Source organism: Ascaphus truei (genome assembly GCF_040206685.1).
Source record: "Ascaphus truei isolate aAscTru1 chromosome 2 unlocalized genomic scaffold, aAscTru1.hap1 SUPER_2_unloc_5, whole genome shotgun sequence".
NCBI classification, from domain to species: Eukaryota; Metazoa; Chordata; class Amphibia; order Anura; family Ascaphidae; genus Ascaphus; species Ascaphus truei.
The window spans coordinates 303,115-320,392 of record NW_027453819.1 but is presented as its reverse complement, the minus strand read 5'-3'; the positions used below and the strand labels follow the sequence as shown (position 1 = coordinate 320,392).

Below are 17,278 nucleotides of genomic sequence, written 5' to 3'. Positions count from 1 at the left end.
GGGTGCAGCACCTACAGGGAATGTCTAAGCAAGCCAACACCTCAGTGGGTGCAGCACCTACAGGGAATGTCTAAGCAAGCAAACACCTCAGTGGGTGCAGCACCTACAGGGAATGTCTATGCAAGCCAAACACCTCAGTGGGTGCAGCACCTACAGGGAATGTCTAAGCAAGCAAACACCTCAGTGGGTGCAGCACCTACAGGGAACGTCTAAGCAAGCAAACACCTCAGTGGGTGCAGCACCTACAGGGAACGTCTAAGCAAGCAAACACCTCAGTGGGTGCCAGCACCTACAGGGAATGTCTAAGCAAGCCAAACACCTCAGTGGGTGCCAGCACCTACAGGGAATGTCTAAGCAAGCAAACACCTCAGTGGGTGCCAGCACCTACAGGGAATGTCTAAGCAAGCAAACACCTCAGTGGGTGCAGCACCTACAGGTAATGTCTAAGCAAGCAAACACCTCAGTGGGTGCAGCACCTACAGGGAACGTCTAAGCAAGCAAACACCTGAGTGGGTGCAGCACCTACAGGGAATGTCTAAGCAAGCAAACACCTCAGTGGGTGCCAGCACCTACAGGGAGTGTCTAAGCAAGCAAACACCTCAGTGGGTGCAGCACCTACAGGGAATGTCTAAGCAAGCAAACACCTCAGTGGGTGCAGCACCTACAGGGAATGTCTAAGCAAGCCAAACACCTCAGTGGGTGCCAGCACCTACAGGGAATGTCTAAGCAAGCCAAACACCTCAGTGGGTGCAGCACCTACAGGGAACGTCTAAGCAAGCAAACACCTCAGTGGGTGCCAGCACCTACAGGGAATGTCTAAGCAAGCAAACACCTCAGTGGGTGCAGCACCTACAGGGAATGTCTAAGCAAGCAAACACCTCAGTGGGTGCAGCACCTACAGGGAATGTCTAAGCAAGCAAACACCTCAGTGGGTGCAGCACCTACAGGGAATGTCTAAGCAAGCAAACACCTCAGTGGGTGCAGCACCTACAGGGAGTGTCTAAGCAAGCAAACACCTCAGTGGGTGCAGCACCTACAGGGAGTGTCTAAGCAAGCAAACACCTCAGTGGGTGCAGCACCTACAGGGAGTGTCTAAGCAAGCAAACACCTCAGTGGGTGCAGCACCTACAGGGAATGTCTAAGCAAGCAAACACCTCAGTGGGTGCAGCACCTACAGGTAATGTCTAAGCAAGCAAACACCTCAGTGGGTGCAGCACCTACAGGGAATGTCTAAGCAAGCAAACACCTCAGTGGGTGCAGCACCTACAGGGAATGTCTAAGCAAGCAAACACCTCAGTGGGTGCAGCACCTACAGGGAATGTCTAAGCAAGCAAACACCTCAGTGGGTGCAGCACCTACAGGGAATGTCTAAGCAAGCAAACACCTCAGTGGGTGCAGCACCTACAGGGAATGTCTAAGCAAGCCAAACACCTCAGTGGGTGCCAGCACCTACAGGGAATGTCTAAGCAAGCAAACACCTCAGTGGGTGCAGCACCTACAGGGAATGTCTAAGCAAGCAAACATCTCAATGGGTGCCAGCACCTACAGGGAATGTCTAAGCAAGCAAACACCTCAGTGGGTGCAGCACCTACAGGGAATGTCTAAGCAAGCCAAACACCTCAGTGGGTGCAGCACCTACAGGGAATGTCTAAGCAAGCAAACACCTCAGTGGGTGCCAGCACCTACAGGGAATGTCTAAGCAAGCAAACACCTCAGTGGGTGCAGCACCTACAGGGAATGTCTAAGCAAGCCAAACACCTCAGTGGGTGCAGCACCTACAGGGAATGTCTAAGCAAGCAAACACCTCAGTGGGTGCCAGCACCTACAGGGAATGTCTAAGCAAGCAAACATCTCAGTGGGTGCCAGCACCTACAGGGAATGTCTAAGCAAGCCAAACACCTCAGTGGGTGCAGCACCTACAGGGAATGTCTAAGCAAGCAAACATCTCAGTGGGTGCCAGCACCTACAGGGAATGTCTTAGCAAGCCAAACACCTCAGTGGGTGCAGCACCTACAGGGAACGTCTAAGCAAGCAAACACCTCAGTGGGTGCCAGCACCTACAGGGAATGTCTAAGCAAGCAAACACCTCAGTGGGTGCAGCACCTACAGGGAATGTCTAAGCAAGCCAACACCTCAGTGGGTGCCAGCACCTACAGGGAATGTCTAAGCAAGCCAAACACCTCAGTGGGTGCCAGCACCTACAGGGAATGTCTAAGCAAGCCAACACCTCAGTGGGTGCCAGCACCTACAGGGAATGTCTAAGCAAGCAAACACCTCAGTGGGTGCAGCACCTACAGGGAATGTCTAAGCAAGCCAAACACCTCAGTGGGTGCAGCACCTACAGGGAATGTCTAAGCAAGCAAACACCTCAGTGGGTGCCAGCACCTACAGGGAATGTCTAAGCAAGCCAAACACCTCAGTGGGTGCCAGCACCTACAGGGAATGTCTAAGCAAGCAAACACCTCAGTGGGTGCCAGCACCTACAGGGAATGTCTAAGCAAGCCAAACACCTCAGTGGGTGCCAGCACCTACAGGGAATGTCTAAGCAAGCCAACACCTCAGTGGGTGCAGCACCTACAGGGAACGTCTAAGCAAGCAATCACCTCAGTGGGTGCAGCACCTACAGGGAACGTCTAAGCAAGCAAACACCTCAGTGGTTGCAGCACCTACAGGGAACGTCTAAGCAAGCAAACACCTCAGTGGGTGCAGCACCTACAGGGAATGTCTAAGCAAGCAAACACCTCAGTGGGTGCCAGCACCTACAGGGAATGTCTAAGCAAGCAAACACCTCAGTGGGTGCCAGCACCTACAGGGAATGTCTACGCAAGCCAAACACCTCAGTGGGTGCAGCACCTACAGGGAATGTCTAAGCAAGCAAACACCTCAGTGGGTGCCAGCACCTACAGGGAATGTCTAAGCAAGCCAAACACCTCAGTGGGTGCAGCACCTACAGGGAATGTCTAAGCAAGCAAACACCTCAGTGGGTGCAGCACCTACAGGGAATGTCTAAGCAAGCCAAACACCTCAGTGGGTGCAGCACCTACAGGGAATGTCTAAGCAAGCCAAACACCTCAGTGGGTGCAGCACCTACAGGGAATGTCTAAGCAAGCAAACACCTCAGTGGGTGCCAGCACCTACAGGGAATGTCTAAGCAAGCAAACACCTCAGTGGGTACAGCACCTACAGGGAATGTCTAAGCAAGCAAACACCTCAGTGGGTGCCAGCACCTACAGGGAATGTCTAAGCAAGCAAACACCTCAGTGGGTGCCAGCACCTACAGGGAATGTCTAAGCAAGCAAACACCTCAGTGGGTGCAGCACCTACAGGGAATGTCTAAGCAAGCCAAACACCTCAGTGGGTGCAGCACCTACAGGGAATGTCTAAGCAAGCAAACACCTCAGTGGGTGCAGCACCTACGGGGAATGTCTAAGCAAGCAAACACCTCAGTGGGTGCAGCACCTACAGGGAATGTCTAAGCAAGCAAACACCTCAGTGGGTGCAGCACCTACAGGGAGTGTCTAAGCAAGCAAACACCTCAGTGGGTGCAGCACCTACAGGGATTGTCTAAGCAAGCAAACATCTCAGTGGGTGCAGCACCTACAGGGAATGTCTAAGCAAGCAAACACCTCAGTGGGTGCAGCACCTACAGGGAATGTCTAAGCAAGCAAACACCTCAGTGGGTGCCAGCACCTACAGGGAATGTCTAAGCAAGCAAACACCTCAGTGGGTGCAGCACCTACAGGGAGTGTCTAAGCAAGCAAACACCTCAGTGGGTGCAGCACCTACAGGGAATGTCTAAGCAAGCAAACACCTCAGTGGGTGCCAGCACCTACAGGGATTGTCTAAGCAAGCCAAACACCTCAGTGGGTGCAGCACCTACAGGGAGTGTCTAAGCAAGCAAACATCTCAGTGGGTGCAGCACCTACAGGGAATGTCTAAGCAAGCCAAACACCTCAGTGGGTGCAGCACCTACAGGGAATGTCTAAGCAAGCAAACACCTCAGTGGGTGCAGCACCTACAGGGAATGTCTAAGCAAGCAAACACCTCAGTGGGTGCAGCACCTACAGGGAATGTCTAAGCAAGCCAAACACCTCAGTGGGTGCAGCACCTACAGGGAGTGTCTAAGCAAGCAAACACCTCAGTGGGTGCCAGCACCTACAGGGAATGTCTAAGCAAGCAAACACCTCAGTGGGTGCCAGCACCTACAGGGAATGTCTAAGCAAGCAAACACCTCAGTGGGTGCCAGCACCTACAGGGAATGTCTAAGCAAGCTAACACCTCAGTGGGTGCCAGCACCTACAGGGAATGTCTAAGCAAGCTAACACCTCAGTGGGTGCCAGCACCTACAGGGAATGTCTAAGCAAGCCAAACACCTCAGTGGGTGCCAGCACCTACAGGGAATGTCTAAGCAAGCAAACACCTCAGTGGGTGCAGCACCTACAGGGAATGTCTAAGCAAGCCAACACCTCAGTGGGTGCAGCACCTACAGGGAATGTCTAAGCAAGCCAAACACCTCAGTGGGTGCAGCACCTACAGGGAATGTCTAAGCAAGCAAACACCTCAGTGGGTGCAGCACCTACAGGGAATGTCTAAGCAAGCCAACACCTCAGTGGGTGCAGCACCTACAGGGAATGTCTAAGCAAGCCAACACCTCAGTGGGTGCAGCACCTACAGGGAATGTCTAAGCAAGCAAACACCTCAGTGGGTGCAGCACCTACAGGGAGTGTCTAAGCAAGCAAACACCTCAGTGGGTGCAGCACCTACAGGGAATGTCTAAGCAAGCAAACACCTCAGTGGGTGCAGCACCTACAGGGAATGTCTAAGCAAGCCAAACACCTCAGTGGGTGCAGCACCTACAGGGAGCGTCTAAGCAAGCCAAACACCTCAGTGGGTGCAGCACCTACAGGGAATGTCTAAGCAAGCAAACACCTCAGTGGGTGCCAGCACCTACAGGGAATGTCTAAGCAAGCAAACACCTCAGTGGGTGCAGCACCTACAGGGAGCGTCTAAGCAAGCCAACACCTCAGTGGGTGCAGCACCTACAGGGAACGTCTAAGCAAGCAAACACCTCAGTGGGTGCCAGCACCTACAGGGAATGTCTAAGCAAGCAAACACCTCAGTGGGTGCAGCACCTACAGGGAACGTCTAAGCAAGCAAACACCTCAGTGGGTGCAGCACCTACAGGGAATGTCTAAGCAAGCAAACACCTCAGTGGGTGCAGCACCTACAGGGAATGTCTAAGCAAGCAAACACCTCAGTGGGTGCAGCACCTACAGGGAATGTCTAAGCAAGCCAACACCTCAGTGGGTGCAGCACCTACAGGGAATGTCTAAGCAAGCAAACACCTCAGTGGGTGCCAGCACCTACAGGGAATGTCTAAGCAAGCAAACACCTCAGTGGGTGCAGCACCTACAGGGAATGTCTAAGCAAGCAAACACCTCAGTGGGTGCAGCACCTACAGGGAGTGTCTAAGCAAGCAAACACCTCAGTGGGTGCCAGCACCTACAGGGAATGTCTAAGCAAGCAAACACCTCAGTGGGTGCAGCACCTACAGGGAATGTCTAAGCAAGCCAAACACCTCAGTGGGTGCAGCACCTACAGGGAATGTCTAAGCAAGCAAACACCTCAGTGGGTGCAGCACCTACAGGGAATGTCTAAGCAAGCCAACACCTCAGTGGGTGCAGCACCTACAGGGAATGTCTAAGCAAGCAAACACCTCAGTGGGTGCAGCACCTACAGGGAATGTCTAAGCAAGCCAAACACCTCAGTGGTTGCAGCACCTACAGGGACTGTCTAAGCAAGCAAACACCTCAGTGGGTGCCAGCACCTACAGGGAACGTCTAAGCAAGCAAACACCTCAGTGGGTGCAGCACCTACAGGGAACGTCTAAGCAAGCAAACACCTCAGTGGGTGCCAGCACCTACAGGGAATGTCTAAGCAAGCAATCACCTCAGTGGGTGCAGCACCTACAGGGAATGTCTAAGCAAGCCAACACCTCAGTGGGTACCAGCACCTACAGGGAACGTCGAAGCAAGCAAACACCTCAGTGGGTGCAGCACCTACAGGGAACGTCTAAGCAAGCAAACACCTCAGTGGGTGCCAGCACCTACAGGGATTGTCTAAGCAAGCAAACATCTCAGTGGGTGCAGCACCTACAGGGAATGTCTAAGCAAGCAAACACCTCAGTGGGTGCCAGCACCTACAGGGAATGTCTAAGCAAGCCAAACACCTCAGTGGGTGCAGCACCTACAGGGAATGTCTAAGCAAGCAAACACCTCAGTGGGTGCCAGCACATACAGGGAATGTCTAAGCAAGCTAACACCTCAGTGGATGCAGCACCTACAGGGAATGTCTAAGCAAGCAAACACCTCAGTGGGTGCCAGCACCTACAGGGAATGTCTAAGCAAGCAAACACCTCAGTGGGTGCCAGCACCTACAGGGAATGTCTAAGCAAGCAAACACCTCAGTGGGTGCAGCACCTACAGGGAATGTCTAAGCAAGCAAACACCTCAGTGGGTGCAGCACCTACAGGGAATGTCTAAGCAAGCAAACACCTCAGTGGGTGCAGCACCTACAGGTAATGTCTAAGCAAGCCAAACACCTCAGTGGGTGCCAGCACCTACAGGGAATGTCTAAGCAAGCCAAACACCTCAGTGGGTGCCAGCACCTACAGGCAATGTCTAAGCAAGCCAACACCTGACCACTCCCAAACATTATCACAAAAGCTCTGTTAGAAAATATTTCTTGACCTCTTCGCTGTCCCCAGCAATTTGTAATGTGAACTTCAGAAACATTTCCTTTTTGCAGTGAGTCGCTGAGTGAGCGTTGGGTAGCCTGTGTATCTCACGGTCCCGCCCGTGGCTGCTGGATCCTCACTCCGTGCGCTGAGTGAGCGTTGGGTAGTCTGTGTATCTCACGGTCCCGCCCGTGGCGCGCTGGATCCTCACTCCGTGCGCTGAGTGAGCGTTGGGTAGCCTGTGTATCTCAAGGTCCCGCCCGTGGCTGCTGGATCCTCACTCCGTGCGCCTGATTGCGCGTTGGGTAGTCTGTGTATCTCCGTGCGCCTGATTGCGCGGTGTCTCTTTAGAACGGGGAGCTGAAGCTTGCAGACTTCGGATTGGCGCGAGCGTTGGGTAGTCTGTATCTCCGTGCGCCTGATTGCGCGTTCTCTCTTTAGAACGGGGAGCTGAAGCTTGCAGACTTCGGATTGGCGCGAGCGTTGGGTAGTCTGTGTATCTCCGTGCGCCTGATTGCGCGTTGGGTAGTCTGTGTATCTCCGTGCGCCTGATTGCGCGTTCTCTCTTTAGAACGGGGAGCTGAAGCTTGCAGACTTCGGATTGGCGCGAGCGTTGGGTAGTCTGTGTATCTCCGTGCGCCTGATTGCGCGTTGGGTAGTCTGTGTGTCTCCGTGCGCCTGATTGCGCGTTGGGTAGTCTGTGTATCTCCGTGCGCCTGATTGCACGTTCTCTCTTTAGAACGGGGAGCTGAAGCTTGCAGACTTCGGATTGGCGCGAGCGTTCGGGATCCCGGTGCGGTGTTACTCGGCAGAGGTCAGTACAGTCTAAATACAACCTCCTCCGGTGCTCAACGCGGGTATATAATAATTACTGGATATAAGATACTGATAGTCTAATACGCCATGATTTATTTCGCTAATAGGGCCTCACAGAATATATGCTGCAGTGCGTGCGCACACACCGGCCCTCTTACATGTATGTATACCTACATATCACCGGCCCTCTTACATGTATGTGTACCTACATAACACCAGCCCTCTTACATATATGTATACCTACATATCACCGGCCATCTTACATGTATGTGTACCTACATAACACCAGCCCTCTTACATGTATGTGTACCTACATAACACCAGCCCTCTTACATGTATGTGTACCTACATAACACCGGCCCTCTTACACGTATGTGTACCTACATAACACCAGCCCTCTTACATGTATGTGTACCTACATAACACCGGCCCTCTTACACGTATGTGTACCTACATAACACCAGCCCTCTTACATATATGTATACCTACATATCACCGGCCCTCTTACATGTATGTGTACCTACATAACACCGGCCCTCTTACACGTATATGTACCTACATAACACCGGCCCTGTTACACGTATGTGTACCTACATATCACCGGCCCTCTTACATGTATGTGTACCTACATAACACCAGCCCTCTTACACGTATGTGTACCTACATATCACCAGCCCTGTTACACGTATGTGTACCTACATTTCACCGGCCCTCTTACATGTATGTGTACCTACATAACACCAGCCCTCTTACACGTATGTGTACCTACATATCACCAGCCCTCTTACACGTATGTGTAGCTACATTCGAGTGGAAGCTGTAGGAACGATACTCTCTATAACACGCAGCTGGCGTGTAAGAACAGTCCCAGCCAATCAGATGGATGTTGGTGACGGGATGTCCGCAGACTGACAAACTTCTGTAGATGTTGCTGTTAACCATGAAATTCACCTCCTGACTTGATCTGTTAATGGAAATGAGAACTGATCAGTGGGGGTCACCCTGGCACAATCACGGGACCTGCCGGGGCCTCTCCCGCTTATCTCTGTACCTGCCGGGGCCTCTCCTGCTTATTTTTTCGGCAGAGAATTGTAAATCTATACATTATATATAATATTTCCGTGGTACAGTTTTAACCCACGTCTCTCCAGCTCATGCTTAGCGAGTGTTACAGGCCATAACGCCCTCCTTACTCCCCCCCAGGTGGTGACTCTTTGGTATCGCCCCCCTGATGTCCTCTTCGGTGCCAAACTCTACTCCACCTCCATAGACATGTGGTCAGCGGGCTGCATCTTCGCAGGTAAGGCATGCTGTGGGGAGACGAGCCCATGCTGGTGTGAGAGACCCAGCGATGCAACGGTCCTCTGCTCTTCTCTGCCATCTTCTATCGGCTTCTACCAACCGCGGGAGCGTCAGCCACAGACTTCCTGTGAGGGAGGAGAAGGAGCGTCAGCCACAGACTTCCTGTGAGGGAGGAGAAGGAGCGTCAGCCACAAACTTCCTGTGAGGGAGGAGAAGGAGCGTCAGCCACAGACTTCCTGTGAGGGAGGAGAAGGAGCGGAAGTCACAGACTTCCTGTGAGGGATGAGAAGGAGCGTCAGCCACAGACTTCCTGTGAGGGAGGAGAAGGAGCGGAAGTCACAGACTTCCTGTGAGGGAGGAGAAGGAGCGGAAGTCACAGACTTCCTGTGAGGGAGGAGAAGGAGCGTCAGCCACAGACTTCCTGTGAGGGAGGAGAAGGAGCGGAAGTCACAGACTTCCTGTGAGGGAGGAGAAGGAGCGTCAGCCACAGACTTCCTGTGAGGGAGGAGAAGGAGCGTCAGCCACAGACTTCCTGTGAGGGAGGAGAAGGAGCGTCAGCCACAGACTTCCTGTGAGGGAGGAGAAGGAGCGGAAGTCACAGACTTCCTGTGAGGGAGGAGAAGGAGCGTCAGCCACAGACTTCCTGTGAGGGAGGAGAAGGAGCGTCAGCCACAGACTTCCTGTGAGGGAGGAGAAGGAGCGGAAGTCACAGACTTCCTGTGAGGGAGGAGAAGGAGCGTCAGCCACAGACTTCCTGTGAGGGAGGAGAAGGAGTGGAAGTCACAGACTTCCTGTGAGGGAGGAGAAGGAGCGGAAGTCACAGACTTCCTGTGAGGGAGGAGAAGGAGCGGAAGTCACAGACTTCCTGTGAGGGAGGAGAAGGAGCGGAAGTCACAGACTTGCTGTGAGGGAGGAGAAGGAGCGGAAGTCACAGACTTCCTGTGAGGGAGGAGAAGGAGCGGAAGTCACAGACTTCCTGTGAGGGAGGAGAAGGAGCGGAAGTCACAGACTTCCTGTGAGGGAGGAGAAGGAGCGGAAGTCCTCCTTCCCTTCCATGGACACTGTGCATCGGGCAGTTATATCCCAGTCCTACACCAACAAGAAACTGCCGCAAAGGAACACGTGAAGCCCAACATTTAGGGGGGAATGGAATATACACACACATACCCAGCACGCTCTCAGAAACCCCCCAAAATTACCACAATCTATATATGTATATAAGTGTCAAAAAGAGTGCTACTGGGCACATTTAGCCATGCCCACCAGCACTCCTTTTGACACATATATACATATATATGTGAAAGCATAGAAATAATATCAATATGTCTAGGGTCCAAAATATCATAATGAGCTTATTGCACCAAGATACGCAGAAGAGAGAATTAAAAAATGAGCTCTTTCCTCTGACCACATATTGCTTGACATCACACTTTTATACATTTCAAATGAGTAATACGTCCCTTAAGGGGGGGCTGGCTTAGAGATAAAGAAAAATATAATGACATACATAAACCTTATTCAAGCAAAAATATATGCTTCGCAAGCTAACCTTTACCCTACATATCTCCCCGTAATTTGGACCTCATAACCTCCTGACTTAAGGAGTCAACCTCTTAGCCCTTTGTTTGTAGCTGCAAGATAAGAGAAGCGGGGATCCAGAAAGAATGAGTTCGTTAGAAAAACTGTAACAATGCAATTAATTCAATTTCATGATTACTAGGAATTATACGAGGGTTGGTCTTTGCTTAGGAGCGATGCTCTGCAGCGCAGCTTTCATACACAAACAGTTGCGCATACATACAAGCAAACACTCAAAATGGCTGCTTAGCCAAAATGGTAGTGATGATAGTCTGTCTTCATATAGCCTAATCCACACCCCTTATCTCAAATCTTCACAGTCCACCCTTTTATTTAAAAAAAAAAATAGTAATTTAAGGATAATTCAGATAAAACTCATAAATGTCATGTTGGCCTGGAGGGTCCAAGATTGCATTACTTTGATAGTTCTGAAAACTCACAAAACTGCCGTATTTTAGATCAGCCAGGTTGGTCTTTCTGCTGTCATCTTCATCTGTATTCCCTTGAGGGGGACTGATTTTTCCTTCCGAGATTGCATCTTCTGTGGGGTCATCTGTGATCAGTGGCATGGCCTGTGTAGAGGGTTTTACACACCTTTGCAGCAGGGATTTACTGCACACGACACAGACATACAAAACAACCAGAACTGCAAGCACACAGATAAATCCATTCATTAGCTTTGCTCCCAGGGAACCAACCCACTTGCTAATTCCTAACGGATCCCATCTTTCATCTCCGCCTTTCCTTAATCTCTCCTGTATCGCTGCTATCTTCTCTAGCGCATACTCAATCTTACCACTTTGATCTCTAATAAAGACACAACATTGCTCTTTAACGAGGGCACATACACCCCCCTTTGATGCTAAAATATAGTCTAGAGCCATTCTGTTCTGTAGGGCCATTAATCTAATCTGAACCTGTTCTTGGTTAAATAAATTAATGGATAAAGCTGTAAAATTAAGCCCACATTCTCACTGTAAATTTTTATCTCCGGGGTGTAAATACATTTTTATACAAGTTTCATTGGTTGGTGGAGGCACCTGACCCATACATTTATTGTTGTTCCAAGTGTAATTTATATAAAATCCACCTACTGGAACCTCATTTACCAGTGGAATTTGGTTTAAAAGTTTAGAAAAGTTCCCTGTAAACAAATTCAAATTGACATTCCCTTTTCTAAATTCGGCATCAGTGTAAGGTATCCCTACCCAAAGGGCTGTTTGTGTATGTGGTATGTATCCGTACACCCAGCAGGGTTCATTTACCCCAGATTTATTATATTTAGATCTGCAAACGTCAATAAATGTATTGTCTTTTTCCCAAGGGGTTAAATGTCATTCTCTCTTGCGTCGTTGGGGGCCACTAGAGTATGGCAGAGAATCATTGTATATATTCCCTTGTGACCCATTAACCCGTGTAGCATTGTGCGAGATTCTATGATTGCCAGCAAAATTATGTGTCCACAAAACAATAAACATTACAAATATTGCAAAACCGATCATCCCTAACACTGCCTTATCATCTGGATGTCGTCGGCAGATCTTGCCTAGCGGGGCATACGTCTTAAAAACACACTCTAAAAAAATATTGAGTCCTGAAAAAACAAATTGTTCGGATAGGACCGGGCCGTGGCTGTAGTCTTATTCCCTCGATGGTTAATGTTCTAGGATTTATTTTGCCTAGATACTCTAACTGTTTTTGGTTGGTCAGTGGTCAGGGAAGATCCCGTCCATACACTGGCTTGATGACACTTTGTCTTTGTTAGCTGTTTGCGGCGGTGCTTGACCATTATCCAATCACCTCCTTTTAGATGATGATGCTTTGTATTCTCCGTGGTAGACTGTGTGGGCTGCACCTAAGATTGGAGAGACTTAAAAAGATTCATTAATAAAAAGCACAAGGGGAGCGCTTTTAGCCACTATCATTTAGTAACCACACAATTGTTTATTTTTTTTCCACCACTGTCTTAGCATCCGCATATTGAGGTGTGTTATGGAAAACCATATAAATCATATAAATTATTCCCTCTTTTGGTCATATACAAATCCTATGGCATGTGAACAATATATGACATAGGGGATGGCATTTAAAACATCAGCAGCTTGAGATTTATATATAGATTTGTATATCTATCTCTATCTATCAAGCAAGTGCGCAAAATACCAAAGGTGAGCTAATAAAGCTATATGCAGCCCTAATGCTGGTTATCACAATTATAACCCAATATGTTTATAGAAAACAGTGCATTCGGCACAACAAGATATATGATCATATGTGATATCTTGTTGCGCCGAATGCACTGTTATATACGTGTTTGTGTGCGCACTGTTGTGTGTGTGTGTGTGTTTTTGGTTTGTATGTGTATATATAGATATAGATATATATCTATCTATCTATATCCAATCAAGAATATCACGTGTGAGCACATTCACATGTCTTAGACAGGTCTGCACCCCTGCCTTTCAACCATTATCACCTCGCATACAGTGCTCCCACTGCAGCAAGGGATTCTGGGAAATGACATGCAAATGATCACACAATGTGTCACCTTTTGCCTGGAATATCCATTCACATGGAGCCCATTTAAGCTGACGCTTCGCTGTTCACACAGCATGGGACTAGCAAAGTAAAGCAAGTCAAACCACTCACAGACATGTTTCAACTTTTTTTTATTTATTTTTTATTGCAAAGTAATTTTTATGTTGGTTTTTAACAATTCCACACGATGGCTGCAAATCCCAAATGTCTGCGAGCGGTGACTGAGCTCAGAAGAACATACACTCTAAAAGGCTTCTCCTGTCCACTTCTCACCATCCTCTCTCCTCCTGGCCACTTCTCACCATCCTCTCTCCTCCTGGCCACTTCTCACCATCCTCTCTCCTCCTGGCCACTTCTCACCATCCTCTCTCCTCCTGTCCACTTCTCACCATCCTCTCTCCTCCTTGCCACTTCTCACCATCCTCTCTCCTCCTGGCCACTTCTCACCATCCTCTCTCCTCCTGGCCACTTCTCACCATCCTCTCTCCTCCTGGCCACTTCTCACCATTCTCTCTCCTCCTGGCCACTTCTCACCATCCTCTCTCCTCCTGGCCACTTCTCACCATCCTCTCTCCTCCTGGCCACTTCTCACCATCCTCTCTCCTCCTGGCCACTTCTCACCATCCTCTCTCCTCCTGGCCACTGTCACGGTAGCTTATGACAAGATATAATGAACACCAAATATCTGGGTTGAACTGAACGAGGCTTAGATATAATAAAATATAATTTATTCCTTAAATAAGGTGAACACAGCAATATAGTACAATTAACAGACAAGAAGATAACACTTACTTAGGGTTGGGGGATGGAGAAGTATCCAATAGCAATTCTCCAACAGTCCAGTGACATTCAAGATGGTATCAGAAGCATAACTCCAGCACAACTAAAAACTGTAGGGTTGACACAGTTTATATACCTGTGCAACCCTATTCTTAACATTGAACACAGCCTATTGGTGAACAATTATCTACCGTGGAGACTAACAGACTAACCCATGCCCTCAGGTAACAGAGTTTGTTGATTGATTAATACTTAATCCCTAGACATTGGGTAACAATCAAGGCAGTTAACTTTTGATCACCGTGCTTAGGCTACTCAGCTGTCTGCAATCATGACTTATTAGCCTAGCAGATGGCGTCTGCATTTTCAGAACAGATCCAAAATAAAATACATATACACTTTAATATCTACACATATTAATAAGTTCCATTCTGGTGGGCTCAGTGGGTCGACCTTTGCCAATTTTTAATGCCTACAGTGACTCCACATATTGGCCAAATATGAACTCTGCGATCTCCAGAACTGGAGATACAGAAATGCACTTTAAAACATTAAAATACATGCTTATAATGAAACATGGGAACAGGGGAACATACATTTTCAAGGTACAACAAGGTGCAAACCTCATCCCTGGACCGCAGTCCAGTTAACCTCTTGTCTCTCTGGTGAGGTCAGGGGATGGCCATATGGGGTGCAACCCCTTTAATACCGGGCCATCCCCTTTCTCCCTCTACAGCCACTTCTCACCATCCTCTCTCCTCCTGGCCACTTCTCACCATCCTCTCTCCTCCTGTCACCCTGCAGAGCTAGCTAATGCTGGAAGGCCGCTGTTTCCTGGTAATGATGTGGATGATCAGTTGAAGAGGATCTTCCGATATCCTTCAGCAAAGCTTGGGGTGGGAAAGTGATCTATCCTGTGCATGGCTCTACGTGACGGTTTTCCATCACAAGTACTCGTCTGTTTTTGACAAGCATTGCTGGTGAGGGAAGGTGTGTTTTTCCTCTGGGTTGAGGGGAGTTTTTTTTTTTTCTCCATGTGTGGATCTCCTTAACTCTCATACGTTGCTTGGGACCCCGACTGAAGAACAATGGCCAGCCATGACCAAACTGCCAGACTATAAGGTGAGTGGGAGATGTGGTGTGAGAAGTGGGATACTGCTATGAGACACAGCGCACACAGCGCACACAGCTATCAGTTGTTACATGATCCAATGTCACAGATAAATGTTACGGAAGCTGATTGAAGGGACTTCAAAATTAAATTGCATAGGTCAATAAAACGACTCCTTATGTTAACTACATTTCTGAGTAAATGGAATTTCTGTTAATTAAATGCAGAGAAAATTAATCGTTTTATTGAACATTAATTTAAAAAAATGATTTCAAAATGGGGTAACTGGGAATGAACCATTTAGAGCACCACATATACTGGCACATATACTGGCACATATACTGGTACCTGCTTTGTTTTATTGGGTACTATCTGATTATACACATTTAAACCTTGAGCCGCACTTATAGTCCCGGCAACGCGACTTCGCGTCAAAACAAGTGTATTGAATCCGTCGCGTGCGCTTATAGTAGGAGCGACGCGATGGAGCGACGAATTGGTCGCGATCGCTTGAAATCAATGAAAAATTGATTTTTCGGCTACCGCAGCGTGACATCAGCGGGCGCGGGATGGGTGCTGCCAATGAGGACGCACCGCTCGCCCCGCCACGCCTGCGGTCGCCGTCTCTTGTCTAACACTATAAGCTAAAATCGCTGCAACAACGGCAACGGAGGACGCGGCGCCGTCGCAAGGACTATAAGCGCGGCCTTAGAAGCTGGAGCTTCGGCGTGCGATATAACCAGAGAATCCTGTTTCATCGTCACCTGGTTTCCTGCATCATTTCCTCTCCCCCAGTATACAGCTTATAATGACATTAAAATGATCCAATAATGAAATATATCTGTACCTGGTGGTGCACCCCAAGACTTGCCAGTATTGCCAATCCTCCAATACGGCATCATCCGGTGCAGCTAATCTCCCACATAATGGCGGTCTCGCGACAGATCCTGTTTTGTGTACATGTGTCTGGGAGATCTGGTGGCTCAGGTGGATCCTGTTTTATGCACGTGAGTCTGGATGATCTGGTGGATCCTGTTTTATGCACACGAGTCTGGGTGATCTGGTGGATCCTGTTTTATGCACGTGAGTCTGGGTGATCTGGTGGATCCTGTTTTATGCACGTGAGTCTGGATGATCTGGTGGATCCTGTTTTATGCACGCGAGTCTGGATGATCTGGTGGATCCTGTTTTATGCACGCGAGTCTGGATGATCTGGTGGGTCCTGTTTTATGCACTCGAGTCTGGGTGATGTGGTGGATCCTGTGTTATGCACGTGAGTCTGGGTGATCTGGTGGATCCTGTGTTATGCACGCGAGTCTGGGTGATCTGGCGGATCCTGTGTTATGCACGCGAGTCTGGGTGATGTGGTGGATCCTTTGTTATGCACGGGAGTCTGGATGATCTGGTGGATCCTGTTTTATGCACGCGAATCTGGGTGATGTGGTGGAGTTACTGACGCGTTCCTTCCTGTGTGTGTCCTTCCGCAGCCCTATCCCATGTATCCGGCCACCACGTCTCTAGTGAACGTTGTGCCCAAACTGAACGCCACAGGAAGGGATCTCCTGCAGGTACCTGTGACTACTGAGGCTCTGCGGGTGGGGCATCCCTTGGGTAGGGAGGGGGGTCCCCGGGGGGTAGGTGTACATGCGGGAGACCCTGTGGTGTGTATGAGGTGTGCAGGCGGGAGACCCTGTGGTGTGTATGAGGTGTGCAGGCGGGAGACCCTGTGGTGTGTATGAGGTGTGCAGGCGGGAGACCCTGTGGTGTGTATGAGGTGTACATGCGGGAGACCCTGTGGGGTGTGTATGAGGTGTACATGCGGGAGACCCTGTGGTGTGTATGAGGTGTACATGCGGGAGACCCTGTGGGGTGTGTGTGAGGTATACATGCGGGAGACCCTGTGGGGTGTGTATGAGGTGTACATGCGGGAGACCCCGTGGTGTGTATGAGGTGTACAGGCGGGAGACCCTGTGGGGTGTGTATGAGGTGTACATGCGGGAGACCCTGTGGGGTGTGTGTGAGGTATACATGCGGGAGACCCCGTGCTGTGTATGAGGTGTACATGCGGGAGACCCCGTGGTGTGTATGAGGTGTACAGGCGGGAGACCCTGTGGGGTGTGTATGAGGTGTACATGCGGGAGACCCTGTGGGGTGTGTATGAGGTGTACATGCGGGAGACCCTGTGGGGTGTGTATGAGGTATACATGCGGGAGACCCTGTGGGGTGTGTATGAGGTATACATGCGGGAGACCCTGTGGGGTGTGTATGAGGTGTACATGCGGGAGACCCTGTGGGGTGTGTATGAGGTGTACATGCGGGAGACCCTGTGGGGTGTGTATGAGGTGTACATGCGGGAGACCCTGTGGGGTGTGTATGAGGTGTACATGCGGGAGACCCTGTGGGGTGTGTATGAGGTG

At 49.7% G+C, this 17,278-nt stretch overlaps 1 protein-coding gene across 1 annotated transcript in view; it reads left to right on the top strand.

The window, feature by feature from the left end:
- Positions 1–17,278, top strand: part of CDK5 (cyclin dependent kinase 5) — a 71,736-nt gene that overhangs the window by 51,099 nt on the left and 3,359 nt on the right. The window contains 5 exon segments of the mRNA XM_075580487.1: positions 7,476–7,550; positions 8,756–8,852; positions 14,555–14,624; positions 14,812–14,872; positions 16,349–16,429. Of these exon segments, the coding sequence (XP_075436602.1) occupies positions 7,476–7,550; positions 8,756–8,852; positions 14,555–14,624; positions 14,812–14,872; positions 16,349–16,429 (384 nt within the window).